Source organism: Indicator indicator, chromosome 10 (genome assembly GCF_027791375.1).
Source record: "Indicator indicator isolate 239-I01 chromosome 10, UM_Iind_1.1, whole genome shotgun sequence".
Classification (NCBI taxonomy): Eukaryota; Metazoa; Chordata; class Aves; order Piciformes; family Indicatoridae; genus Indicator; species Indicator indicator.
The window spans coordinates 22,101,333-22,128,515 of record NC_072019.1 but is presented as its reverse complement, the minus strand read 5'-3'; the positions used below and the strand labels follow the sequence as shown (position 1 = coordinate 22,128,515).

The 27,183-nt window shown below is 55.7% G+C and overlaps 2 protein-coding genes across 2 annotated transcripts in view; one reads left to right on the top strand and one right to left on the bottom strand.

Annotated features, from left to right (window-relative positions):
• Positions 1–4,001: 4,001 nt before the first annotated feature.
• TSPAN1 (tetraspanin 1) lies at positions 4,002–8,073 on the bottom strand. Its single transcript, XM_054384478.1, has 7 exons — positions 8,017–8,073; positions 6,693–6,899; positions 6,188–6,262; positions 5,400–5,498; positions 4,895–5,032; positions 4,326–4,409; positions 4,002–4,055 (listed from the first exon to the last, which is right to left on the bottom strand). Exons 1-7 carry the CDS (start codon positions 8,071–8,073, stop codon positions 4,002–4,004), a joined length of 714 nt encoding a protein of 237 aa, XP_054240453.1.
• A 9,108-nt stretch (positions 8,074–17,181) lies between these two features.
• The window catches only part of PIK3R3 (phosphoinositide-3-kinase regulatory subunit 3), a 71,611-nt gene continuing 61,609 nt past the window's right edge, over positions 17,182–27,183 (top strand). Inside the window, exons 1-3 of the mRNA XM_054384632.1 lie at positions 17,182–17,523; positions 21,957–22,038; positions 22,264–22,341. Coding sequence (XP_054240607.1) covers positions 17,182–17,523; positions 21,957–22,038; positions 22,264–22,341 — 502 coding nt within the window. The remainder of the gene's footprint in view (positions 17,524–21,956; positions 22,039–22,263; positions 22,342–27,183) is intronic.

The following is a 27,183-nucleotide window of genomic DNA, read 5'->3' as shown; positions in this document are numbered from 1 at the left end:
TGGCCCTGTCCCCACTGCTGTGTGGGAGGGAGGCAGTGACGCTGTGCCTGAGCCACCTTCATCCCAGCTCAGGGAACTCTTTGCTTTTATGAAGAGCCCAAACCACTCCCAGGAAGGGACTCTACCTGGCTTCTTCCCTTGGCCCTAGCTGTAGGGGATCTCTTCCCTGTGCCCAGCTCACTCCAACCCCTGCTATGCCTCTTGGTGTGGGGCTGCCACCTCCTGTTCCCACATCCAACAAAGCCTGTCAGCAAATTAACCCTCAACTCGGTACTCAGGATTGGTGCTGCAGCAGTGATTACACTGTGCCCAGCACAGCATGGCATTAATGAGCATGGCACCCTAGGTTCAGTGCCAGCCCAAGCCTTTGGAACAGCCCTTTCATCTCCTCTGATATTCCAACAAGTAACTGGGGCACATGTAGAGCTGCCCAGAGAGCACCCCTGAGGCACCCAGGATGGCTTACCTCTTGGGCAAGGAGGAGGAAGAAAAGAAGAGGTGCCAGGGAGGAAATCTGCACCAGGGAACGGGTGCATTGCCTCACTTCTTCCCTCAAGCCAGCCTGTGCCCTTCAAGGATGTCCTTTCCTCCCCAGTCCAGGAATATCACAGCCAGGCTGTTGTGGCGGGCGGGGGAAATCCCCCACAGCGGGCACACCTTGGGCAGCTGATGCCAGATGAGTTTGCTTTTACTGCTTAATCACTCCCTTTATCAGCACAAACCTAAAGAGATGAGATTCCTTCTCCCACTTCTAGCCAAAGCTAACTCCCAGGAAGGAGAGAGAGCAGCTGGTAAAGTGCTGGGCACTGCCCACTCCCTGCCAGCCGACACCCCTCTGCCTTGCTATCACAGCTCCACAGAATAGTTTCAGTTGGAAGGGACCTTAAATATCATCTAAGTCCAACCCCCTGCCGTGGGCAGGGACATCTTCCACTAGACCAGGATGCTCAAGACCTCATCCAGCCTGGCCTTGGACACACCTTCCAGGAAGAAGGCATCCACAACCTCCCTGGTCAGCCTGTTCCAGTGTCTCACCACCCTCACTCTAAAGAATTTCTTCCAATACCCAGTCTCAATCTACCCTCCTCAAGCTTCAAATCATTACCTCTCATCCTATCATTACAAGCCCTTCTGAAAAGTCCCTTCAGTGCTTTCTTGTAGGCCCTTTTCAGGTACTGGAAGGCCACTATGAGGTCTCCCTGGAGTCCCCAGAGACCAGGGGGTCTCAGCCACCCTGCCATTCACTCCTGCCAGCTCTGCCCATCCCAGATTCCTGCCATGGCAGCTGGCCAGTCTGGTTGGCACCCACACAGGGCTTATTGTCCAGCGTGTGGCACAAATCACAGGCAGGAAACACTGAAAGGTGCATGGCTGGAAACTACTAGTAGTGACCTAAGCTCAGGCAAGCAGCAGGGCACTTCCCACAGGCCCTGTGAGGGAGACTTTTACCTTCTTGCTTTTCTCACATTCTGTGTCATGGGTGGAGAAGATGAACCTTTACCCTAACACACACTTTCCAACAGCTGCTTCAGCACCTCCAGCCCAAGGATGTCCTCCCAAAGGCAATAAGGAAATCTCTGTTTGCTACCATGGATACCCAGGGACTTTTTCACCTCATACATGGATAGCACAACTGTCAGCTTCTGGGGTGCTGGCAGACACCCCAGGGTACCAGCAGGGACCCTGGACTACCAGTCTCAAGCTATTAGGCAAGGTTAAGGATGTAGAGATGTCTCGTGGCACCCAGATGGGTTGATGGGAATGGATGGGGAACAAGGGTGTATTCCAGAGCTGGTGGGGACCAGCTTTGATGGATTTTCCTCTAGAGTCCGAAAGCTCTGGTGGTGCCCAGGCAGTGGGAAGCACAGGGCAGTGACACAGGGAGAGCACAGGGAGGCTGTGCCAATCTGGCTTCCTCCCTTTTGCAGCCTGTCTTCCTCCCTTTTGCAGCCTGTCCGGCAAGGGGAGCCCAGAGCCGGGAAGGGCACTAGAGAGAAATCACATCCGGGAGGAGAAACTGGTCCTTCCAGTTTGCTTGCTGGGTAATTGCCAGAACTCAGCACCACAGAAATGGCCTGCCCTGTTCCAGAGAAACCCCATGGCTGGGGAGAGGTGTAAAGCCAGGAGCCTACAGCCAGCCAGGCATCACCCCCAAACCTGCTCCACTCCACAGGGGTGAAGGCAAGACAGTATTTGCCCAAAGCCAACTTTGCAAGGACAGCTTAAAGAGCCCTGATGTTATCCACGAGGTCACAAACACGTGGTGGAACTAGGATCTTCACCCACTCAGAAACAAGGATGAAGGCATGGCCGTTTTCTGGCAGCTTCTCCCAGCTGCCTCACCATGGGGCAGGACCAGACCCCACATCCCTGGAGCCAAGTCATTCAGAACAGGCTGCAGGTTCCTGTGCCCACCCCACTGCCACCCAGCTAGCTGCTCCTGCCAGCATGCTGAGTGCTGGATGGTGCCAGGTAGATACTAGACACCAAGGGGCCACAGCAGTGCCCCAGTGTAGCCCTGTACCCAGTGCAGGAGTTGATAAGGGGGTGCCACAGCAGGCACGGAGCAAGGCAGTGCATGGGGAGGCTGTTTGCACATTGGGTTCATGCCCTGCCACTATCACCCTGTCCTTCACTGCCACCACCCCACAGCCCTTGCAGTCTGCCCCACAAACAGGTAGATGGGAAGCCTCATGTCAAAAACATGGCAAAGTAGCCCTCAACGCCACCTAGCCCCCAAACCACCTTGGCCTCACTTTTGAATGGTGAAACAGAGGCACAGCCAGTGAATGCTCAAGGTAGGATGGTGCCAAAGGCAGCCCATGACACCCACCATCCCCATGCACAGAACTGTAGGTGGCACCACCCAAGTACTGCGGGACAATGCTTGGAGATGGGGCTAGCAGGACCTGCTCCCTCTCACCACCCCAGGCATCCCATTCCAGGGTCCCAGGGCCAGTGGGGACACCAGTACAACCCTCTCCAGAGCCATTCCTGCCTTTCAAGCCAAGCTGTTGCTCCGTCCAATGGCGGCTGTTGGGGAGGGCAGGGCAGGTTTGCATGTTGATGGTAGCCCCCACCGCTCCCTGGCTGTTGTGCAAACACCAGCCTGCTTGTTTCCAAGCACCCAAACAGGTGAGGAAGCAGAGCAGAGGGAGGGCAGTGGGGGCAGGCAGGCTGCCAGGAGGGGTATGCACAGGGCTCATGGAGGTGGGGAGCACAGGGCCAAGCAGCCCTCCACCCTACTGCATTCCTCCAGGCTGAGGCTATTTATTGAAAGTAGCACTGAGATGGACACAAATAATTTTCTGGAGTCTAAGATCAAAAATTTATTTGTTTTTCCCTACAGCAGAGAGAGGCACTTGGCCATGAAATGACAGGGGGCACAGGGCAGCCCCAGCCACCACAGGATCAGGGACCAACAGGGCTGCCTTCATGTCAGGGCAAGGACACAGATCAGCCAGTGACTTTTAGAGGACAACATGGTGACAGAGTCAGGACTGACAAAAAAATAGGTGTAGGGGTAGATATCCCCATGTGAAGGTGTAGGTGCAACCTACAACATCTTGGCCCCAGTTTGATGAGGCAGTGCAGGGGGACACCAGCCAGCCCTTGCACAGGGGACAGTATGACAAAGATACAGCACCCCACCTGCAAGGGTTTGCCGAGGCATTGCTGTGCCACTGCCAGATCAGCAGCCCTGATTGGCCCCTACGCTGCTCTATCTCCTGATGGCATTAGCTACACAGACCAAGCAGCTTCTCCACTCCACCCCACTTCAAAAAAACAAATCTCTATGTACATACTCAGTGTGCCATATCAGTACAAAAATATACACAAACTCTACAGATCCCAGCTCAGTAGATCAAAACACAGCTATAGATCACAGTGCACAGGACAGCGTAAGGCCCAGGGAGCAAGGGGGCCCACCCCAAGAGCACAGCACACCACAGGTGCACCTCAGCATGCAGGGGGGCAGACCATCCTCCTGCCTTGTGGGGTCATTTCCGATCCAGCCGGCAGTACAGGTACATGGAAACCGCCATCGATGCAATCTGTGGGCAGCGAGAGGCAAGTCAGCCCCCAAAGTGTCCAACCCCAGCATGGGATTGGGGCATCCATCCATGTAGCATCCATCCCCGGTGCACACAAGGAGGAAGAGCGGGGTGTGCCCAGGGAAGAAGGCTAAGTAGCCACCCTGGGGCAGATGGTGGTCCATGGGGCTGCACCAGCCCCTAGAAGCACCTTGGCCACCCAGGCCAGTGCCAGCCCCATCAGTCACCTCCAGGTACAAGGAGGCATCACCGCAGTGCTCAGGAACTCACCTCCAAGGCAGCGATGCCAGCTGCCACACCACCCACTACACCTGCATTAGTCCTGATTTCTTCCACAATCTGATCAAAGCAACCCTGCAGGAAGCAACCACACAGGTGATAATGAACAAGGCATAGCAATCCCCCAGCCACTGGAGCACAGTATCCCCAAAAAGCAAGGTACAGTTCTCCAGCCTAGGGCTGCATGGCCATGGAGGCGGTCGGGGGATTTCAGGGAGCAACCTATTTCAGCCACTTCTCAGGCCAAAGCACAGTGTTGCAGGGGGATGGGGGAAAGAGGCAGGGAAATCACCCCAAAAGGTGGAATGATGCCTAGGTTCATGCTCAGCTCCAGGCACACCACCCTGATGCAGAGCTTCCCTTAAGACCAGAGCAATGGTAGCAGCTTTGCTCGTGTCCACCAGGAACACGCCGAGGCCATCACAGCAGACTTCAAGCCCATGGGACAGCCATGCCCAGAGCTGAGGCTGGAGCTATAGAGGACAGGTCTCCCTCCCTGTGCAAAGGCCCAACGCAAACCAGGCACTGCCAGGAGGCAAGCGCCACCGTCACGCCCGTACCGTGACATTGCTGTGTGCAGCGAGCGTGGCGTTGCAGGGCTTCACGTTCCCACAGCAGGGCTCTGGGTAGGTTCCGGTTTGATCGTGCCAGTAGGTGTTGTTGAAGTCTGTGTAGTTATTCAGGCCACAGCAATGGACCTAAGGAGGAGAAAGAGGAAGGGATGAGGAGAACATCCTGCAGGTCTCCATCCCGAGACAGACATTGCTCTAAACCCTGTTGCCCCGTGGAGGGGATTGCCCAGCTCAAGCCAGCTCTGAGGGTAGTTCAGTGTCCTTGGGACTAGGATTTTGCCACATACTCCAGCATGTACAGCTTTCATTCCAGCCACAGGACCACTAGATCCCCAAGGGGGTAGATTCCAAGGCACCTGGAAAGCTGATAGGGTGGTGATAGCTCAGCACATCCAGGATTGCAACGGTGTTCCCATTCCCATCCCAATAGCCCACCCAAGCCTATGCTGGGAGAATCCTGACCCACAGAGGGGGGTCCCAGGACTCAGCACACCTTCTCCATAGTGATATTCCATATTTCTGTGAAAGGGCCATCCACCCCATACTTCTCCTTGAGGACAGGAGTCAACACAGCTGACAGCAGTGTCTCAGCCTGGAAGAAGAGCCAGAGAAACACTGTCAGAAAAGGTATTTGGGAGAACCATGGAGCCAAAAGCCCCTGTACTGGTCTCAGTCCATGGAGGGAAAACAAATCAGGCCCAGCATGGATAGGAGCACATCACATTACGTCCCTTTGACCTGAGGACAGTTTGGCCCCTTCTGTCCTAACCAGCATTTTATGGCACCAAGGCTGCTTCTGACCAGTGAGTCATCTGAGAAGCAGCATAGGTGAGGGAGCCAGGAATGGCATTCACCCTGCGGTTGACTTCTCCAGTGCCTAATGAGGAAGTCATCTTTGCCCCCAGGTGGTTTCTCAGGTGCCTAATAAGGGGTTACCTGAAGCACTAGGAACTTCCTCTCCTGTATGGCTCCTACTATCAGAAGTGGAGAGGCATCAAGCCTAGGCTAGTACTGGATTAAGGGGTTTGAAGAAAGTGGGCAAAACTTGCACCATAACCCTCATTTCTTTGACAAAGGGAATCCCTGTTCCCACCACCCTCACCCCAGCCTGCCCACACAGCTGGTAGCATCAGGAACTGGCATCCCTTCCTCCTGTAGCAGTGCCCACCTCTCAGCTTCCCCATCTATGGGCAGCACTGCCAGCCTCAATATCTCCTGTTTTCCCAAGGGGTAGGACAGATCCCAAATTTTCCCAGCCAAAGACTCAGATATGCTACTCACAAGACCTGTGTAGACCAGAGCCACCACAGCAGCAGCAACTTCAGCTATGAAGATGATCAGCACCACTGAAAAGAACTAGGATACAGCAAGGGGACTAAGGTCAAAGCAACAAGCAGAGTCCACAGAATCCCCAGGAACCCATCTGTTCACCAAGGGCCACAGGACCCTACCTCAGGGTTCAAGCCCTGGCTCACTGTCTTCAGCTCTGTTCCAAGGCAGAAGGAGAACTACCTTGGGGTTCTCTAACCCTCCATCTGCATGGAGCTGATCTCTCCAGACATACTCCAAGAGACACCTTTGCTCAGCACCAGCTTCTGCTTCCTTCCACCCTTGCCCAGAGCAGACTTTTCCTCCAGCACTGCCTTTCCAAAGCCTACCTAGCCACCTTCCACCACATGGCAACATCCAAGGATCACATCTCCACAGAGAAGTCTGTCCCTAAGATCTCCCCCACCAGGCACCCAGCTCAAATGAGGCTCAAAAAAGAGATAAGTCAGGTCCATACCATCATCAGGAGACACTTGCTCTCCTTCTGGGCACCATAGCACCCGAGGAAGCCAATCACGAGCAGAATGGCACCGATGACAATGAGGAAGTAGCCTACATTCACAACCTGCATGACAGTAGAGGAGAGTACCCCAAATACATCCAGGAAAGAATCTCTGTCTGTTGTGACCCAGATGCCAACTCCAAGGAGGGTCCCACCACCGAGCTGCGAGAAGAAAGACAATGTTAGCTCCCAGGTAGACAGAGACCTGGGATCTGGGGAAGGTCCTAGCATGTGTATTTACCCCCTCTCAAAGTTCTTGCCATATCAAAGCAAAACACTGTGGGGCTTTACCACCACAGGCTTGGGGTGGCCAGATTAGTAACTACCCCAAAAGCACATCACCAGCTGCAGCATCACATCTCAAGGGGTTTCAGTGGTAGCAGCAACCCTTGTGCAGGGCAACCAAGCCAGCAGCAGTGCAAGCCAGCCTCCTGACCCAAGAGGAGCAACGTGTAACCAGCTCAGATGCTGGCTGCCACCCGAGTCCCTCCAGCCAGGGAAAACATCTGCTCACACAGGGGAGCAGCTGAGCAGCCAGCCCTTGGCTCCAGACACTCACACATTCCTGCCCTCTACCCACAGAATCTTCCCCACCAGTCTCAAGTCTCAGCTTTATTCAGCAGGGCAAGCCTGGGGGCTCTGCACACACACACACACCCCCATCCCACCACGTGCTTTTCCTAGTAATTCCATTGCTCTGCAGAGCCCAGGTATTTCTCAGGATCTCCCCTACCCCTTCCCCTAGACAGAAGTACAGGCTGTGTGTGCTGTAGAGACCCTCAGCATCCACGACCCTAAAACCACAAGGCATTGTCACTCACATAGACTATTCCCCTGCAGAGACAGAGCCCACCAGGCAGGAACCCAGCAAACCCTCCTGCTCTGGGGCACTCAGCACCCTCCTCCAACCATCAGCACAGTGAGGAACATGGGTGGCTGATGCAACTGCCACCATTCTCAGAGCCCAGCACAGCCCCGTGGGCTTTAACCAGAGTTGGAGACTGCTGCAAGGTTAAGTCCTCAGTCTGGGATCAGAGACCACTAGGGTGCCAGCAGCAGGAGTCCCACCAACACCCAGCACATCCGCCTGTGCGCTTCGCAAGAAGGGACGTGGAGGTGCAGGAGAGGGTGGACTTCAGCCACCCCATGCCCGGCTCAGGGCACTTCCCAAGAGCTGCTTCAGCAGACCCCGGCCCCTCACCCCGGTTTCCCGGGGCAGCCGGGAGTGGGTACCAGGCTCGGGCGCCCCGATCAGAAACAGCAGCTGGGGTGCACTTACGAATATGGCCAGGTTGAAGAGGATCATCATGACCTTGATAAAGGTGAAGCACCCCATCTTTGCGCCTGGGGAGAGCAGAGAGGTTATCAGGGGGTGGCCCCACCCCGGCACAGCCACTGCCCTCCTGCGAGCAGGGCTCAGCCCAACCTCAGGGGAGCTCGGGGCTCCCACCGGGGTCCAATCCCCGAAGCACCGACCCCAGCCCGGCCCACCTGAGCAGAAAGCAGGTCCCGAAGCTCCGACCTAGCCCGCCCCAGCTACACTTTCGCACCCGCCGTGTCGCCGCCGCCTTTTAAACAGGCGAGGTCCCGGGGCCGCCCCCGCCGTTGGACCCCATCCGGCCCAACCCCGTCCGGCCCGGCCCCTACCGGGGCTCCAAGGAGTGGCGATACCACGCGTGTCCCGGGGTGCCTGGTGGCTTGCTGCCCTCTGCCGCCGGAGCCACCCGTCCCGGGGGAACTGCGGGACCCGGCCGACTGCTGCCCTCGCCCATCGCCGCGGCCTCTTGTCGCGGGGTGGGGAATGTGATGTCCCTGTTCTGCCGCTGCTGTGCGCTCACAGCCACGTGTGTGCCCCTGCCTGGGTCCTCACCTGACACAACCCCGCGGAGCACAAGGCTGGGACCACCGGGATAGGAACTCTGAGGGGCAACAAACTATATCAGTGCCGTGACGGCTTCACCCCAGGGCAGATGATGCAGCCTGGTGGTGGTACCACCCGCCTGCCCTTCTCCTCAGACACTGGACAGCCGCGTTGGGCACTCCACTTGGGATGTCCTGGTCATGGACAGCCCCACGCATCTCAACCCCCCTCTGCCACCCACTCCCAGCACAACCATGGTTGAGTCATCTTGTCCTTCCAGGCTGATGCTGTGGGGGCACTGCTGGCTCCACTGCTCGGGCCTGCACCGGCAGGGATGTCTCCAAACCTCCAACTTCCTGGGACAGAACAAGAACAGGTTGCCCAGAGAGATGGTAGATGCCCCATCCCTGGAAACATTCAAGGCCGGGTTAGACGGGGCTCTGAGCAACCTGATGTAGTTAAAGATGTCTCTGCTCACTGCCGGGGGATTGGACTAGATGACTTGTAAACGTCCCTTCCAACCCAAAGCACTATGATGCTCTAAAACAGAAGTAGGCAGAGGGGAATGGCTGGGTGAGACGGTTTGCAAAGGAAAAGCCAAAGCTCCACAGGCTGTCCCTGACTGTTGCACAGGAAGACAGGCAAAAGACTGGCAGGGTGATGGCAGAAGAGGACAGTGACAGCCATAATAACAGGTGCCAGTGCTGAAGCAGGTCAGCAGAGACCTGCCTAAAGGCTGCCAAAAGTGATTTTCTTTGGAAAGACACTTCGAAACACGGCTGGTTTCCCAACGAGGGAGGGCTGCAACAAGCAGCCAGACAGCACACAGGGAGATGCTGTGTCCCCCAGCCTGACTGTAGGGGTGGTCCTTGCCCATCCAGCACACCTTTGGGGTGGGAGCTCTTGTCAGTCCCCTTCCCAGCACCTACACTGTATACCTTCAGATTGTCATCAAACCGAGGAGTGATGCAGGAAGCCAGAGAGCCCTCTTCCTGCAAGAGCAGGCAGCAAATGCAGGCTCTGAGTGCTCTGCACACTCCACCCCATGCCCAGCTACCAAAAAATGCCCCAGCAAATTCCCTGCCTGCCCATAATGATACATTTCTGCAGGATGAAGTCAGCCCCATTGGGCTCCAGCCACAGCCCAGTGGTATTGGGGGAAGCCTTCAACCCTTCCAGGTGCCCTGGGTATTAATGCAACCTGTGCTGAAGATGGGGGCTGTGACCCTTATCCCCTCACTGCCTGCAGCCTCAGCCTTTCCCTACAGCAGCTGCTCATACACTGCTGCCATGAAGCCACTCAGAGTGAGGGGCTAAGCCTTCATCCCTCTCCTGAAGGGGGACCACTGCTCCCTAAATGCATATTGCCTCTCTCCCTGAAGTTGCCCCACCCCAATATGACCCCATTCACTGCATGCAGTCCTCCTATCCTGCAAATTAATTTTGTCAAATGATTAAACACTCACTGCCATTCTCAATCATTCCCAGCCTCAGGGAAAACCCAAGGACAAGCTATGGGATGCTCCACTCACCTCCCCAATGCCTGGGGTTTGGCCACTCCCCCACATTGTCCATCTGAATGCCATTAGGAATCCAGGGCTGGATTTTCTGGCTCTCCAGGAAGGCCTGACCACAGCAGGACAAGCCCAGTGACATTCCCGTGTCCCTCCCACCTGCCACCTCCTCACTGTCCCCATCCCCACAAGCATTCTGGCTGGACCCTGAGCATCCCCTTTCTCAGAGTGCAGGGATGCCTCTCCCTGGAGTGTGGGTAGCACAGCTCTTTCCCTGAGTTACTTGGCCCTGGGAGGCTGAAAGCAGGAAAGTGGCCATAAGTGATTTACCCCTGAGGTCCTCTGTCCCCAGCCTAGCTCTTGGCCTGTACCTGAAGAAGCACAGGATCCAGGCACACGTCTGGTGTCAGGATCTAGCCATGGTGGCTGCACCAAGCACCCTTCTCTCTGCTTTTCTTCAAGGAAAAGCTGGAAGCTCAGCCCCCAGCCTCATGCCTCTTACAGCTCATGTTCACAGTTTGAGGGTTCAAGTGACAAATTTCCATCTCGCTGATGACCCTGGGCCTTGGCATCCTCTGGGTAATGGCCAGGCTCACCACAGGCATGGCCTCCCCTGCATCAGGACCCTCCTAGCCAGGACTCTAGCAGGCCACTGCCACTCTGAGGAAGCATTTTTGAGCAGCCACCCATTTGTCTCTACAGGAAAATTAGCCTGTGATGCTAAAAAGTGCTTGGGAATAACAAGGGGGTACCTAAGCTGCTACCTCACACCAAGTGAGTCATGGGGCACCCTGGCAGCCCTCCCATCAGCAGGGCTTGCTAGAGCCTGCTCAGCCCCCTGCATGAATTAGAAAACACTAATGAGCCTGAGCAACCTGCCAGTGGAGAGGTCAGGTGGGTGCTGAGCTGGGCTTTCATGGCTTAATGCCATCCACAGGGACTCAGCTGGGCAGAGAGGACATCCCCACCATGCCTCAGTTTCCCTCTTGGGCATAATAAGCCCCAAGCAGGGCCAGCCATGGAGACTGGGCCAGCCAGGGAGACCAGCCCAGCCTGGATTGATGGGCTTCAGGGTAGCCCCAGCCAGGTGATCCCCTTACAAAGGGCTTTCATGTGTGTGTGACTGGTAGCATCTCTCCAGCTGTCCATCCAGCTTCCAGTCACCTGGACAGTGGTGGATGGATGGACACACTGCAGTGTGCCAGAGATGAACTTGGCTTCAGATCTGCAGACAGAAGTTACTAAAGTGCTGAATTCATCACTTCCCACATCCTGGTGGAGAGAAACAAAAATCCACAGGAGGCAACAGTTTTTGACATCTCAAAAATGAAATATTTTGGTTCTCAGCTTAAAAAGGACTCAAAGAGTTTTGGCTGGGGAGCTGGGGAAATCACCCGTGCCCCACCCTGGGAGGGACCAGGCAGTGGCACCACACTGATTTCTCCATGGCTGCAGCTCCCACTTGGGGGGAAATCCTCCCCATTCCTGTGGCTATGTGCAAAACCACAACTTGAGTCCAAAAACACAGAGCTGCCCCAGCTGGTGCCACGTTCTGTGCCATGCAGGGCCTAGGGTGTAAATGTGGGGGTGATAAGCTGAGGCTGTGAGCATGCCCCAGCGGTGCTTCCCCTGCTGTGAGTCCCTTGGGGTAAGGATCCAGCCCTGTGTTTTATGTAGCTGATTTTAATCACGATGCCTTTTCTAGCTGTGTGTTAATAAAGCCATTCAAGAGGGGCTTGATGCCATCTCCCTGCCTGTGCACCAGGCTGGGCTTCTTCCCATGCATTCATCCCCCCACAGCAAGCCCCTCCATGCCTGCCCTGCCACTGGCCACCTGCCCACCTCTCTCCAGATAACATTTGGTTTCTCACATCTGTCCAGGCTGGCAAATCCCTCCCGAATTAATTAACAAGGGCCATGCCAAAGCGCCAGCTGCTGTGGAGCCATGCCAGGTGGTTTCAGGGATAGGGAGAGCTGTGGTGCAGGGTCACATCAGGACAGCTCTGTGCCTGAGCACTGCTCTGGGGCTGCTGCAGGCACAAGCAGGGTTACAAAGCTTTTGCAGTTGTCTCACCAGCGAGGATGCCCAGGGCCACCTGGCTGATGGACCTTTCTTGTTCTGTGGGTAGGGGTGTGGGACCTGGCCCACTTCAGTGCCTGGTGCAGGGGTGACCCGGTGCTTGCTGCCCAGGGAGATGGTACTGGGTGGGCATTGTACCCAGTGCCATGCCAGGATGCCCTGCCTGACACAGCAGGCTCTCTGCTGGCCCCTTGTTTGGTAGCTCCTGGTACCTACCGTACTATGAAGCTTCTGCTCTGCAGGGGTGCAGGAAACAGCCCCAGTGACAGCCCTGGGCTATACTCTGAGCCTTGCCTTATGTTCCTGATTTTCCCTGCAACATCTCTCTCCCCAGGTCAGGCATCTTGGCCTCCCAGCCCAGTCAGGCATATTGGCAGCACTGGCAGAGTGTGGCTGTTAGAGCAAGCAGGTCTCAGTTTCCCGTGGTCACCATGTTGAGGGTCTGTTTAAAAAAAATCACAGAATGGTAGGGTTCTGAAGGGACCTCTAGAGATCATCTAGTCCAACTGCCCTGCTAATGCAGGCACACCTAGCTCAGGTGGCACAGGAATGCATCCAGGTGAGTATTGAAAGTCTCCAGAGAAAGAGGCTCCACAACCTCTCTGGGCAGCCTGGGCCAGTGTTCCATCACCTCAAAGTAAACAAGCTTTTCCTGATGCTGAGGTGGAACTTCCTGTGTTCCAGTTTGTACCTGTTGTCCCTTGTCCTATCACTGGGTGCCACTGAGAAGAGGCCAGCCCCATCTTCATGACCTCCACCCTCTAGATATTTATATGCATCAATAAGATCCCCGTTCAGGCACCTCTTTTCCATGCTAAAGACCTCCAAGTCCCTCAGCCTCTCTTCTTAAGAGAGATGCCTCAGCTCCCTCATCAATTTCGTGGCTCCATTGCACTCTCTCCAGCAGTCTCCTGTCTGTCTTGTACTGGGGAGCCCAGAACTGGACACAATACTCCATGTCCAGCCTCCCCAGGGCAAAGTAGAGAAAAAACAAAACCCAGAGGCCAGAGCTCATTCCTTGGCACCTGGGAAGAAAAGCAAGAGAGGGAGTTTTCCTGTTCCTAAAAAGAAGAGAAAGCAAAGTGTGCCCCCCTCTGAAGCAGAGAAACAGAGATGAAACCAAAAGAGCCAACTCCAAAATATCAGTGGAAATCAGATATCATTTCTCCTTCTTTTCTGGGAAGGGCTCAGCCCAGTTTCACAGCCTCACTTACTCCATCCGGGCATGTTAACAACTGTTTATGTTCTATTTAGTCACAGATGTGTGGTTAACTTACCCTGGCTGCTACCAGGAAACTCAGGGCAAGCACGGCCAGCACAGCTCAGGGCTGGGCAGGATGGTGCTAGGCAGCCACCAAAGCAAAGCAGGGAAGAGTGGTGCTACCCCTGTCACTTTGGAAAGGCCAGGATGGGCAGATGAGGTGAATGCCTTCCAAGCAACCCCTGGAGACTCTCCTACCAAGAGCTGTTCTTCCAGAGAGGAGAGGAGAGGAGAGTGGGCTCCATCAAGGAGGCATGTTGTTCTCCCTCTCTGTAGCCCCACCCTGCACTGAACAAATGGTGAGCAAAGGGAGGCTTGAAGGGGAACATGGGGTGCAAGGTTCAAGGATGCATTCTCCTGCACACCACACAGAAAAGCAAAGCCAAAGCTCTCGTTGCAATGAGTGCTACTTATTAATGGGGAATGATCTGTAGCTAATCAGAGCCTGACAGCAGCTCCTGTGCTTGCTCAAGAAATGGGCCTGAAGCACCTTTTAGCTCTTCACAGGGGGATGCTCCCTGAGGGCTCTTTGCTCACTCTGGATGATGTGCCCACCACGGGGCTGGAATGAGGTGGGGTGTTAAATTAAGAGTGTAGGGGTGACAGTGGGGAATTTTGGGAATGATCCTGCTGCAGTGCAGCCGGAGTTGGAGGGGAATGGGTGCTCTGAGAACTGGGGAATGTCTGGAGGCAAGCACTGAGCAGGGGCCCTGGAACAGGAGCTATCTGGCCATGCTGGGGAGGGCTGAGGTGATGTTCAGCCAGCCCCATCTAGTGAGGGAGGACGGGGGACAAGGGAACTTGGCTCTAGCAGGAGATTGTACCTTTGGGATTTGGTACCCTGAGGTACCTCAGAAGGGCAAGATGTCTGCTGCCTGGAAGATGGGATCCCACTCATCAGCCTGGGAAGGGGAGATATCGTGCCAGGCTGTTCCCCTGGTCTTGAACCCTGGGACTGTGTTCAATCCTGGCCAGTATGTAGGATTTATCCTAGGACAGGATGTGTGGTAATATCAGATGGTGATATACCCACCAGATTCCCAAACTCTAATCCTCTCTTAGGAGGAAAACACCTCATCTTTCCCCAGGAAGCCCCTAAGCACTCTGCCACTGTGCCCAGAACCCCCATGGAACAGGCTAAGGAGATAAAGCAGAGCTTTAGGCACTCAGCAAAACCCCTTCACCCACAGTGGGGCACAGGGGACACAACTGGGGCAGCCCCAGGCAGGGAAGCACAACCTGGGGGAGGACAGTGTCTGGCTGCTTGCAGCGAGCCCTGACCCCCTCCTGGCAGCTGCAGCAGCAGCACAGAGCCAGCAGAAATGGGATGAGAGAGACAAGAATCTGAAGATCAGCAGCTGGGCTGGGTCTGGGCTGGGAAGTGGGGGCTGTGTGCTGGCCAGGGAAATGCAGCAGGGGTGAAATCCCTCAGGATGCTGCTGCCCTGCACAATAAGGCCATGCACTGCAGGGAAAGGAAGGGCATATTTGCTGAAATTATGGGTGACAACAGCCATACATCTGCAGGGCTGCTCTGCTGGCCTCAGTTTCCTCACTTTTCCAAGCCCTTCCCCAGCACCTGGGCTATCTCTTTGGACCTTGTGCCACCCCTGCACTGCTCCAGCCCCAGCCTGAATTTAGCCAGCATGCATCTTCCCAGAGCTTGTGTTTTAGGTACCATCGATTTTTAGGATGTCCAACCTGCAGCACAGTCAAGGAGCAACTGCCAGTACAGAGAAGTGAGCACAAGAAGCAAGGAATTTAAAAGAACCCCAAGCCTCTGCACCTCTAGGAACATCACTTCAACTCCTTTGTGCCTCAGGAATAATCAAATACTGAGACAGCTTGTCCATGCCCCACTGTGGCTGGCTCTGCTGAGACTCACTGAGACAGAAACCACCTTGGGGTGAGGCACCCCAAGGGTGGATGTCTCCCAGCTGGAAAAGAGCTGAGAACTGATGCTGTTATTGCATGCAATGGCACTGATGTTGCCGTGGGCTGGCAATGCTGTGGCCCCTTCCATATATGTCCTGCCAGCCCCTTCCAAGTTCTGCCCCACTATATTTTAACTATGTTACTTTTTAAGGAGCCTTTGCTGCATGCAGAAGCTCTCTCAGTATTGCCCTGCACTGCTTCAGGGGATGCCCAACCCTTACCCTGGGCCTGGGGAGCATTTCTGTGCAAATGTTTCACAGCAGAGTGAGGAACAGGAGCATCCCTGAGCTGGGATTCTCCATGGCAGCTCCTGCTTGTCCTGTCCGTTTGATAGCTTCTGTAGGTGGGTGGCCTGGGTGCTGGAGCAGGGAGAAATGACTGATATGAGGGGGAGAGTGTCCATGGGGTGCTGGTCTTTCCGTGTCCTTTAGCATCCCTGAGGGTGGATGGAGTCCCCTCCATCTGTGGCTCACCAACCCCCAGAGGAGGCAATTTGGGAGCAGAGATGCTGCATCTGGGGATGAAATCATCCACTTACTCCTACAATTCCCCCCCACCTCTTCCCCGGTAGCTGGGTGCCCCCCCTTCCCCGCCGCGCTGCGGCGGGGGGAGGCGGGAGGGGGGGCCCGCCCGGCTACCGGGGAGCGGGAGGAGGGACGCTGACATCACCGGCGGAGCGCGGCTCGGCGGGGCCGGACCGGCTCCGCTCCGCTCCCCTTCTCCGTTCCCGCCAGGGAAACCACCGAGCCCGGTAAGGCTGGAATGGGCAGCGGGAGGGGTCTGGGAGCCGGGTGGATGTATGGACCGACGGACGGCCCCGCCGCTGCTGCTAACATCATCCCTCCATACGTGCCTCCATCCATCCCTCCATCCATCCCTCCATCCGTCCCTCCATCCATCCCTCCATCCCCCTTCCACGGGGTCCTGCGGGAAGCTGGAGGGCAGTGGGTCGGCAGCAGCAAAACCATTTTCTCCGGACAAAGACCTCTCTCTCGGAGGAATATTTAAAAATACACACACGCACACACAAAAAAAAAAAAAAAAAAAAAAAAAAAAAAAAAAATCAACCACCACCACCCCCCGAAAATTCTACATCTTCATCCACCAGCTCTGTGCAGCAATGCCAGGCTGGAGCTGCTGGAGAGGAGCTGCATGTGGCAGGAGGTTTCTCAGCACATATGTCTATTTTAAAAGCCCATGGCGTGATCTCTTGCCCTACTTTCCAGACTCTTGCTGGTACTTTCCTTGCGTGCAGTGGCCAAGCCCAGCTGGCGGGAGCTTCCCAGGAAGCAAGAGCTGAGCAAGCCGCTGGGCACTCCCCAGTTTTGGGATGGTGGGATGGGGGAACGAGATGGTGGGATAGGGGTTGAGACAGCAGTTTGGTTGCTAACACACTGCTTTTCTCTCTGGCAGAGAGAGGGAGGTCTCCGGCACCATGCGGATGAGACCAGGCTGAGAAGAGGATGGCACATTTGTATCCAGCTCCCCAATTAGCCTCATTTGCTCCCCTCCATTTGCCCCTGCAGTGAAGACTCCCTACTCACACCTGAGCCAACCCTGACGAGCCCTGGGCACCAGTGTGGCTCAGCAGCAGTTTTGGGGCTGGAGGGATCAGGAGCTGCTCTCCAACGTGAAGATTTTCCAACTGAGATTTCTATTCTGCATTTGCAGGGAAGGGAGCGCTCCCATCCCCACTACACTGACCCAGTCCGGGCATACCTGCCCTGTGCTGGGACCCCGAGCCCCTGATGCCTGGCTGGATTTGGGCAGCGTGATCCACACCACGCCATCACCATGGCCTCCTCAGATGGGCTGCAGTACCGGGCTCTCTACGAGTACAAGAAGGACCGGGAAGAGGACCTGGCACTGTGCCCTGGGGATGTGCTGACGGTCAGCAGGGCCGGGCTGCTCAGCAGCCCTGACTACAAGGACGGGGACGAGCGCAGCCCCCAGGGTTGGCTCCATGGCTTCAACGAGCGCACCAAGGAGCGCGGTGACTTCCCTGGCACCTACGTGGAGTATCTGGGTCCGACACGCATTGTCACCACCTCTACCAAGGCCAGGCCGCGGCCCTTGCCCCCACCACCCGCCGGGACCCCCACACCCTGGGGTGAGTGCTGGGGGAGCAAGAATGTGGTAGCCCACGGGTGGGCGTCCCCTGCAAGATGGTGAGGGTGGTATGGAGCCCAGGTAGATGCTTGCATTTGGGGTGGCTTGGTGGAGACCCGCTCTCAGGAAGGGAATCCATCTGCAGGAGGAGGAGCTGCCCTGGGAATTATCTGCCCTGGTACATCGAGGCAGCTGCAGAAGGGTCAGAGGGTGCCCAGGGCATTGGCCCCCCCACAGTTTCCCCAGCAAATACACTGCAGGGATTGCTCCTTGTCTACATCCCAGGCTGGCTGCTGTGGCAGCATGGGCTGTCCAAGGGGGTCAGTGTCCATGAGAGCACAGAAGAAGATGCAGGAGCTCTTTGGTTCTACAGGGAGAAGCAGAAAGCCCCATGACAGTCCCTGGGGACCTTTTATTACAACTGCACTTCTCACCACCACTGCGGCATCCGATTCCAGTTGCTCTCAGTGCCCGGGTGAGCGCTGGCCCTTGGCCAGCTCCTGGCCTCACTGTCACTTTGGGCAAGATGGAGTGGGGGACAATCTTGGCACGCAGTAGGTTTGGTCCCTGGGCGCTCCTCCATCCCTAGGGGTCTGCAGCACACTGCTGGGTGAGATATTCACTGTAACTTTTCCAGGAACAGGGTCCTCTGGACATTTTTGTGCTGGGATCTACCAAGCTTGTGCAGCCAGTTCTGCTCTCACCAGTGGCCAAGTGAATTGGGGCTGGGAGTGGTTTCACAGCAGTTGTGTAATGTAGCCAAGCTAACAAAAAAGAGCAAAGTAAGAAACCCCCCTTCCAGCCAGACACAACCTGGTGATCCCAGCCAAAGCCATGGTTCTCTGCTTCTCTGGGATGTGATGGAAGAGAAATGGCTGTTCTGTGTAGGCTTGGGGCTAGGAGAATAGCAATGCCTATACCTATGGCTGCTCAGAACCTTCCTGGCTGCTGGCCTGAAGCCTCAGGCACACTCTTCTCCCAGTCTGGCACCAAGGCACAGATGTGTCAACTAGAAAATCTGTTTCCCGCCCGGACTGGCTAGGCATTGGAGGTCTTGGGTTTAGGGGCACACTCACTGATAAGGAGTCCATCTCCCTCCAAAATATGGTTCAAGGTCCTGTTGCCACCATGATTTAAGAGGGACCACCTGGCCCCTGAGCTGATCATGGCAGAACTCAGTTGGTGTGGGGCAACTCTTTCTCTCAATACCACCCACCACCACATGTGGGGCTACCATCAGATCCTGCTATTCATCCTGCTCAATAGCATGAGAAGGATATTGGGACCCCTCTCTGCCTGCTCTCTCCAAAACATGGATGCTCCACCCCGACAATCATCCGAGTGCACCAAGATAGCTGCAATCCCAGCAGCACTGGTGAGGATCAGTGAGCAGCTATGTGCTGCCTTTGCAGGAGGGAGGATGCCACTCTTTGGGGGTGCTTGCCGTGCCAGGCAAAGGGTCTGAGCCCCCATCCCAGTGAAGCTCACCAGTGCCTGCAGAGTCCTCTGCTCCTGGCCGTTTGGCAGGCAGAGTCCTAGCAAACTCGGTGCTGTAATGTGGACAGCTAGGGTCAGACAGGCGCAGACCCCAAGGGCTCTCCAGCTCCGTTCACCAGGAAGAACGACGAAGCCACCTTCTTGCTTCTGCCCATCACCATTGCCTCCTCCTGCCTCACACAGAGGGTGGCAAGGGCTCCTCTCTGAGGGGCTGGGTGGTGTGCTCAAGGACCCCTGACCGCAGGTAGTGTGAACATGGCGATGTGCTACATCCCTAGCAATACGAACAGCCTGGCTGGAGACCTGGCCCATGTGGAAGGTCTTGGCGCAGAAGCCTCAGCGCTGCACACGCTTGGGTGAGAGGAAAACAATTTCAAGTTAAAAAGACATCAAACAGATGGTTTGGGGTTTTGTTTTGGTTTGTTTTTTTAATAGGGAAAACCCCACCAAAACCAGGTTCTGGGGGTAGACAGGGGAGGGTGCTGCCATCTGCAGGATATGCCCTGGTCATGGCCTTGTATCTAGCCCCACTGTCCAGGGGGAAGTTGGATGCTGCTTCCCCAGTGCTGTGCCATAGGGTGCCCATCCATGGGATGCCTTTCCTGGGGCAATGCCAGGGTGTGCAGGTGCCTTGGCAGGGGGAAATTCGTGGCCCATGACTATGTCTTTCTGCAGCAGTGGAGCAGCATCTACCATTTTATGTCAGTTTAAACCCAAGCCTCCCGGCTGGCAGGATTTCTCTTAGAGTAAAAATCTCCAAAGTGCTCTTGGAAGAAAAGGGACTTTTTTTTTTTTTCCTTCTTTTGGAAAATTCTTCCCATACTGTTCTCATTCCCAGATGGAGGTTTTCAGGGACATTTGTTTTGGCTGTCCCAAATGCTTATTTTTCTGCAATTGCAATGTACCATCCTGCGTGTCCTCAGTGCATGGGTGCTGAGTCTTGGTGCTGGCTGGGGACCCCAAGCAGAGTGGAAGCCTTTGGAGGAACCCTAAATAGGAGAGACTGCATTTCCCAGCTGTGCGCTGCAGCCAGGGCTGGCTCTGCAGGGAGGAATGGTCCTTTTTTTTTATTAAATAATATCCTAAATATGGTTCTGCAGTGGATTTGAGGCTTCAGGGGACTTCTTAGGGGACTTCCCAGGGACTTGGTGGCTGTTTTGCCCCTAACTGGGTGCTCTGGGAAGCATCACTGCTGCAAGGCGTCACCTCTACTTGGCCCGGGGTTGGAGCCTAGCTGTGTGTCAGGGTGTTGGGGTCCAGCCTGGCACTCCATAGGGACAGGATGGGTTAAAGCTCCAGCCTGAACTTGGGACCATTCCTGATGTTTCCAGGAAGGAGAAACAGATGTTTGGGTTTTTTTTTTTGCCATTGCCTTGGAGGCTAAAACCCAGTTTTCCCTAAGTATGAAAACCACCCCTATGGTAGAGACATTTTCCATGGGCTCCCAACCACCTGCTTTACTTTAAACTCTGAAATCTTTCCCATTCTGACCCAGTGCACCCTAGAGTGGTCCCTGTTGCCAGGCTCTCAGGTCACAGCCATGCCCGTAGACCAGAGGAGCCACCTACAAGTAGATTGTCTGCATCCTTCCCTGCTTTCCAGAGAACACCAGGACATCACCATGGCAAAGATGAGAGCCTGCATCCCAACCATTGCAGACAGCATTTTTGCAAAAGGTCAAAGGCAGCATGGCCCTGTCCACAGCCCCTGATTTTATTTCACTTTTTCACTCCTTAAAGTTGTTATGTTGACCTCACACATAAACTCTCTGCCTTCTGCCAGGCAGTAAAACCCACAGGCAGAATGAACTTAACAAGGCAGCTGACCCAACTGGAACACACCTTGCTGACAGGGAAAGGTCACACTCAGGCTTTATTTAATTTGCTATAATTTTCTTTTTGTAGCATTTTTCCAGCAGAATAGATCCACTTACCACATAAGACAGGCAGATGAACCCTTGGCACATCAGCCTTTCCTGATGCTGTCTGCACCCCTGCAGCCATACACAGCTCTGATGTGCTGTGGCCAGTAGCAGCCCCTGAATATCTCCTGCTCCTGACTCCTCTTGTCTGCCCCCTGCTCTCGCCTGCTGCCTTACCAGAGGGGTTCAAGGCCACTAATAAGAGACAGCAATTGCAGGGGGAGGGTAAATCCCAGTGCTGTCAGGGTGTCTGTCAGGTCTAACTCACATAGGTGGAGAAGTTTATCAGCCAGGGTCATAGGGAGGGAGAGATGGATGGAGTGTGCCATGGGCTACAGAGAGCTGCTCTCACCCCTGCCAGCAGGGTTGCTCCCCTCTGGCAGGGTCTTTGGTGAGATGTCCTTGGTATAAAGCCCAGGAGCTGGCAGCGGCTGGGGATCTGTGCCATGAGAAGCCTGGCCCATGCTTGGTTGAAGGGCTCCGCAAGGACTGGTGGAGGTTTGTGCTAGCCAAGGGGGTGACTGAGCCCTCCCTGGGCTTGCGCTCAACCCTGTTGTAGACAACAGATATTCCAAGTGGGCGAGAGCTTCAGGGAGCCATGTTTGTGCCAGGTGTGGATCTGACACCCCAGCTCCTGCCAGGTGCTGCTAAAGGCTATGGATGATGAGAGGAGGCAGTCTTAGTGCGGTGGGAGCAGAGGTGGGGAGCCAAGCAAACCCCTTCAGGGTTTGGCCTGAAGGGTCTCCACACTCAGCGTGGTATGCTTCCTGTGGGCAGGGCACATACCCAAGCAGATCTTTGCAGATCTTTTCATCTCAGCAAGTGCCTGAGCCCCTGATGGTGACTCTTATAGCAAAAAGAGGATAAAGTAAGGGAGAAATTCTCCAAATTGGATGTGCATGAGCTGAAGTGTTGGTTGTAGCTGTGCCAAAGCAGCAGCTTGATCCTGTCTGGGGCAACCGAGGAAAGAAGTTGGAATTCCTGCAGGCAGGAATTTCCAAGCCTTTCTCCCTGTCTTTCCATCACAGGACACCCCGGGCAGGCAGATCTGGCCGAGCACCCCACCCTCCCCGAGCAGGCGTTGCCAACCGTGGCCAGGCTCATCGAGGCGTTGGAAAAACAAGGTACGGGCAGCCACAGCGCCCCTCCGCGGGGCGTAGGGGGGCACACATGCACATGAGCACCTGCCCCGAGAGCATTGCTACAGCCAGAGCTCTCCCCACACACCCCACACCCCTGTACCCGTACAACGTGGGCAGAGTGAGGGAACCTGGAGTCCCTGCCTCACTCCACGTTAGAGGGAGGACTTGGGGCTCAGAACTGACCCCTCTCTTCTTGTTGTTCCCCAGGTCTTGACGGTGAGATGCTCTACAGATCCCCCCCAGGTGTGCTGGGGGATGCTGAGCTGAAGCAGGCTCTTCTGGCAGGTAAGTCCACAGCCGGAAAGAGAGCCATGGAGGTGCTGCCACCTGGACACAGCACGGGTGGGTTACTGATTTTGACCTCGTTATAGCCCTAATGACAGCTCTGTATGGCCCTGCTTGCATACGAGCCTCCCTCCACTCCCCCAAAACTCCAGTGTGATGCTGCTGAGAGGGATACAGATGTGAGGCTGTGGCTATTCACTAGAAGCCCTTTTTTCTTCACAGGGAGAAAAATATTTTCTTTTGTAAACCTTGGCGGGGGGAGGGGTCTATTTGAAAAGCAGGACAGGGAGAAAACCTCTTGTGGGTGCAATAGGGGAAAAGCGGGAAGAAAATCTCATTTCTTAGGGGAATGAAAAACGTTTTGCAGGGCTGAGGTGGAGGAGGGAAACGACATCTCCCCACCCCTGCTCCTAAATTCACGGCTGGGATGGCACGGGGGCGTTGGGGACGTGATGGATCCAGGGTGCCGCTCAAATCTGGGGCTGGGGGGAGGAGGCTGCGTCGATCATCCCCATCCTCCTCCCGGCCGCGGTGCCCAGAGGGCGGCACTGTGGCACCAAGCACAGTCCGGCCCCGCACCGCCCGGCCCTGGCACCGCGTCCCCCTGCCCCGCCTGCCCTTGGTCCCAGCATCCCGGGTGCTGCCGGCCGGGGCACGGCGGGGGGAGCGCGGCGGCTCTGCCAGCGCCGGGAGCCGGCGGCAGCCGGGCGGTGTTGCTGGGGAGAAGGGCGATGATGAAATCGCTATTTTAAGCAGCATGACCTCATCGCTTTCCCCGCGCACCGGGAGCCGAGTCCCCGCCGGGCGGGGGACGGGGCTGCGGAGACGGGAGGGAGGGAGGAATGGATGGATGATGGATGGAGGAGAGGAGAGGAGATGTTGGGAGTCCTGGAGTGCTCCATCCCAAGTGCCCAAAGAGAGCTTTGTTCACCCAGGGGTGATCGCGGTGCACCCCACTACCCTGCCCTCCTCTGCTTGCAGAAGCCTCTGCTGCAGTCTGGGGAAGACAGGAGCAGCAGGATGCACAGCCAGCCCAGATTTCCCAGCTGATCTCTGGAGGAGGTGAAAGCATCCAGAGAGCTATCCCTACGGCCCGGATCGCCCTGGGCACTGATGCCCAGTCTGGGCAGAGGCAGCAAGAACAGCATGAGAAGGATGCTTTGCTTTCCGAGCACGCAGGAGTTCCGAGTCCTCCGGCCTCCCTGCGCAGCTGGTGCAGCATCCCCATCAGGCACGGGGCTCCCAGCAGCTCCTCAGCGGTCACCTCCAAAATCCTGCCCAGCCTCAGGATACTCCCCCACCCCAGAAACAAATGCCACTGGCTTTGCCAGAGCCAAGGCAAGCTCTGAGCAGCTGTTTGGGTCCATTCAGGTTTTCATCTCCCACTGCAGGAGCCAGGGAATGCCATCAAGCTTTTCAAAACATTTGAAAGCCCTCAAAAATCCCCCATGGTACCAAGTGACTTGATGCTCCCAAGCCCCCCATCTCTTCTAGGACCTAAATAAGCTCTTTTATTTGACAGCTCAGAGGTCTGACCCTGTGCTTAGCAACACTGAGCTGGGCAAAGGCAGAGCTCCCAGGAGCTGGCTGAAGGGCGCAGAACATCATGCATTTGCTAGCTCTCAACTGGAGGGGCTGATGCTCAGCCCTGCTAGAGGGATGTTCTGCAATCAGGATGGGCATGATGTTCTTGCCAAGGCCAAGCATTCCCACAGAGCCCAGGTTTGTCAGCCTGTTCCCCTCCCAGACTCCTGCAGACCAGGGACCCAGTGGTGCTTCGTAAGGGCTCTGCTTGAGCCCAAACCCGGCTGGGGAGGGCAAGAGAGCATCTCTGCTTTGGCCCCGACACAGATCCTTTCATTACATTTCGTAGGGTAAAGCACCCCTGACAAAAAATAGGGGTTTGCATGCTCCATGTGTGAGGTGTCAGAGGTAAGGGTCACATTTCTCTTCCTCCCTGCTCCTCTCCCTCCAGGCCCCTGCCTCTGCTAGCAGCCTGCCTGCAAAAGTCAAGCTCCATCTTGGGAAACGGGGAGAAATCGGAGCCACAGCTGGAACCAAACCCCATCTTGGCTGGGAGGAAAACTGGGTTCCCACTGGGGGTTTCAGCTTCCCTGTGAATACCCAAATCACACTAGTGTTTGGCAGTGGTGGCAGGAAAACTGCTAGAGAGTGCAAGGGGAAAGGAGCAGGGGCTGGAAAAATTGGGTGTTGGTTTTCTAACTCTCAAATCTTAACATGTCAGAGAAATCAGAGTGTTTTCTACACTAAAAGAGCATCCGAACTTTCGGTGGGGAGGAGGAAGTTTCTCTGGGCACAAGGAACCATGCAGGTCAGAAGAGTCTTGTTTGTCCTGAGGAGCAATTGTGTTCCTGGAGCCAGGTAGCACAGGTGCCCATCTGAGTTGTGCTGATCAAACCCTTTCCCTGTCTTCAGCCTTTTTGGAGCCCTGACCCATAAGGAACTTGGCCTGAGGAGGCAGCCAGTGGGTAAAACACAGACCAAAGGATGGTCTGGCTCACAGCTGGCTTATGTTAGCTCCAGAGGAGAATTAATTGGTTTAGGACACTCAGTGCTCCGTTCAGACCCTTACGCCTCAAGAGGCAGGCAGAGCCATGCGACATCACTGAACACGGGAGTCAGAGTCACATGGCAGCACCAAGAGGGGACTTAATGGAAAGCTGCAGCCCCACGGGGAGCTGAGGGGACTCGCCAAAGGCTTATAGGCAATCGGCCAGTGCCCCGCTGCAGTTGCAAGGAAAGAATCATGGGCAGAAAAAGGAGAAGACAGTAGAGCTTTAAATGGCAGCAGCAAGGTGCAGCACTGGCCCCAGCTGCCCACAGTGTTCCCTGCAGTGCCCAGCTATGGGCTGCTTCAGGGCCTGAGGGCATCTGTGCCAGGGGCCACACACTGACCCTGAGGGTCCCAGCCCCCAGCGTGGCTCAGGGGCTGTTTGGAGTGAAGAGGATGCGGCAAATCACCTACACAGTCCCCGGTGCCTGGGCACACGAGGCCCTCCAGTGCCCAGGGGTGATGTCTTCTCACCCCACGCTTGCTCAGGGTCATGCCCAATCCTGCCCACACATCTCTTCCTCTGAGATGTGCCAGGTAGCTTTCTCCTCATGGTGGCCACTGAACCTCAAGACTTTTCTTGGTTAGTGGCAGTGGATCCATGGCTGGGCTGATTGGCACTGAAGCCCTTCAGAGCTGAGGGACCTAAGCTGGGGGAGGCTTGGCATGGAGATGTCTGCCAAGTCCTGCATGTAGTGGTCAGGCAGACCTTTGCCACCACTGTGTAAGGATGATCTGTATCCTTATCCTTCCTTTCTGGTGAGGGACAGGGCACAGACACCCTGCAGGGCCCCCTACCCTGAGTGCCCCATATGGCTTGAATGGGGCTGAACCCACCCAGTGCTGAACCCTCCCGCGTTTTAGATAACCATGCCTTAATCTGGGCTCTAGCATTCAGCTGCAGAAATGAATACTGAAACCCTTCCCCAGATACAAGTCTGTTGCTGGCAGGGCCAGGCAGAAGCTGCCTGCGCCCCGGGGTGCCGGGGCGAATCCGGCAGCAGCACGAGGCGGATTGGAGCCGGCATCTCCAGGCGTGCCATGCCTGCGCTGCCATCCTTTGTGCTTTGATCTCGGCCCCAGCGCAGAGCAGTCTGCCTAGAGACATGCTCACGTGCCCAGGAATTAGGTCAGGCCTCGGTGGGGATTAGTGAGTGGTGGGCTCTGGGGCTTCACCAGGGCTGCTGGAAGCTGCTGCTGGGCAGAAAGGGCTGCGGGTGGAGTGAAGAGCTGTCAAGGAGACCTCACTCTGCTCCCCTCATCATCACGGCATGGGTGTCCAGGGAGGGAGTATCACAGTCTCACAGTATATCAGAGGTTGGAAGGGACCTCGAGAGATCATCAGATCCAACCCCCCTGCCAGAGTAGGATCACTTATGGTAGTCCACACAGGAATGCATCCAGGTGGGTTTGGAAAGTCTCCAGAGAAGGAGACTCCACAAACCCCCTGGGGAGCCTGTTCCAGTGTTCCGTCACCCTCACTGTAAAGAAGTTTCTCCTCATGTTGAGCTGAAATCTTCTATGTTCTAGTTTGAACCCATTGTTCTTTGTCTTATCACTGTGAACCACCAAAAAGAGCCTGGCCCCCTCCACTTGACACCCACCCCTCAGATATTTATAGCTATTGATCAGATTCCCTCTCAGTCTTCTCCAGACTAAATAGCCCTAGGGATCTCAGTCTCATGAGTACAGCCCCATCTTCATCCCTGGGATGCCAGAGGGGGTTGGAGGCCCCTGGGGGCTCTGGTTTTCCCATGCCAGGCTAGTCACCCCACCACGATGACTTTATAGCGGCGCCCCAGTGCCTGCCGTGCTGCTTTTTATTTCTGCCTGCAGTGGAAATAAACCCTGTGTCAGCAAGAGCATGAGCTCATCTCTTATATTGGGTGGTGATGAAAGAAGGGTAAATAAACCGCAGCAACACACACGCCCCTGCCAGACCCAGCAGGGTGAGTAGGGGGGGAGCTTTTGCCATCCCCCTCCCATACCTGCTGGGGAAACTGAGAAAGGGAACTACCCTCAGGAAGCTGAAGCAGGGTAAGACAGCCTCACTGGGCATCCTTGAAAGGGGGTCCCAGCACCACTGCCCTGGCTGAGGGCAAGCCAGGGGTATGCTGAGGTGGAATCCAGATGAGAGAGTGTTTAGGGCTGCTAGGAGCTCCCCCCATGCCTGGGCAGGGGGTGTCATGGCAGCTCCCAAGTCCCCAGCACAAGCAATCAGCAGGCTGTTTGAGAGATGTTACAGTGATACTGAGTCAAAGCTGGGGAAA

Coding starts and splice junctions, on each gene's coding strand:
- TSPAN1 (XM_054384478.1), bottom strand. CDS start 8,073: ATGGGGTGCTTCACCTTTATCAAGGTCATGATGATCCTCTTCAACCTG. Junction 5,499..6,187: donor CTCTGGTCTACACAGGTCTT/GTGAGTAGCATA, acceptor CTCTTCTTCCAG/GCTGAGACACTGCTGTCAGC. Junction 5,033..5,399: donor GGAATATCACTATGGAGAAG/GTGTGCTGAGTC, acceptor TCTCCTCCTTAG/GTCCATTGCTGTGGCCTGAA.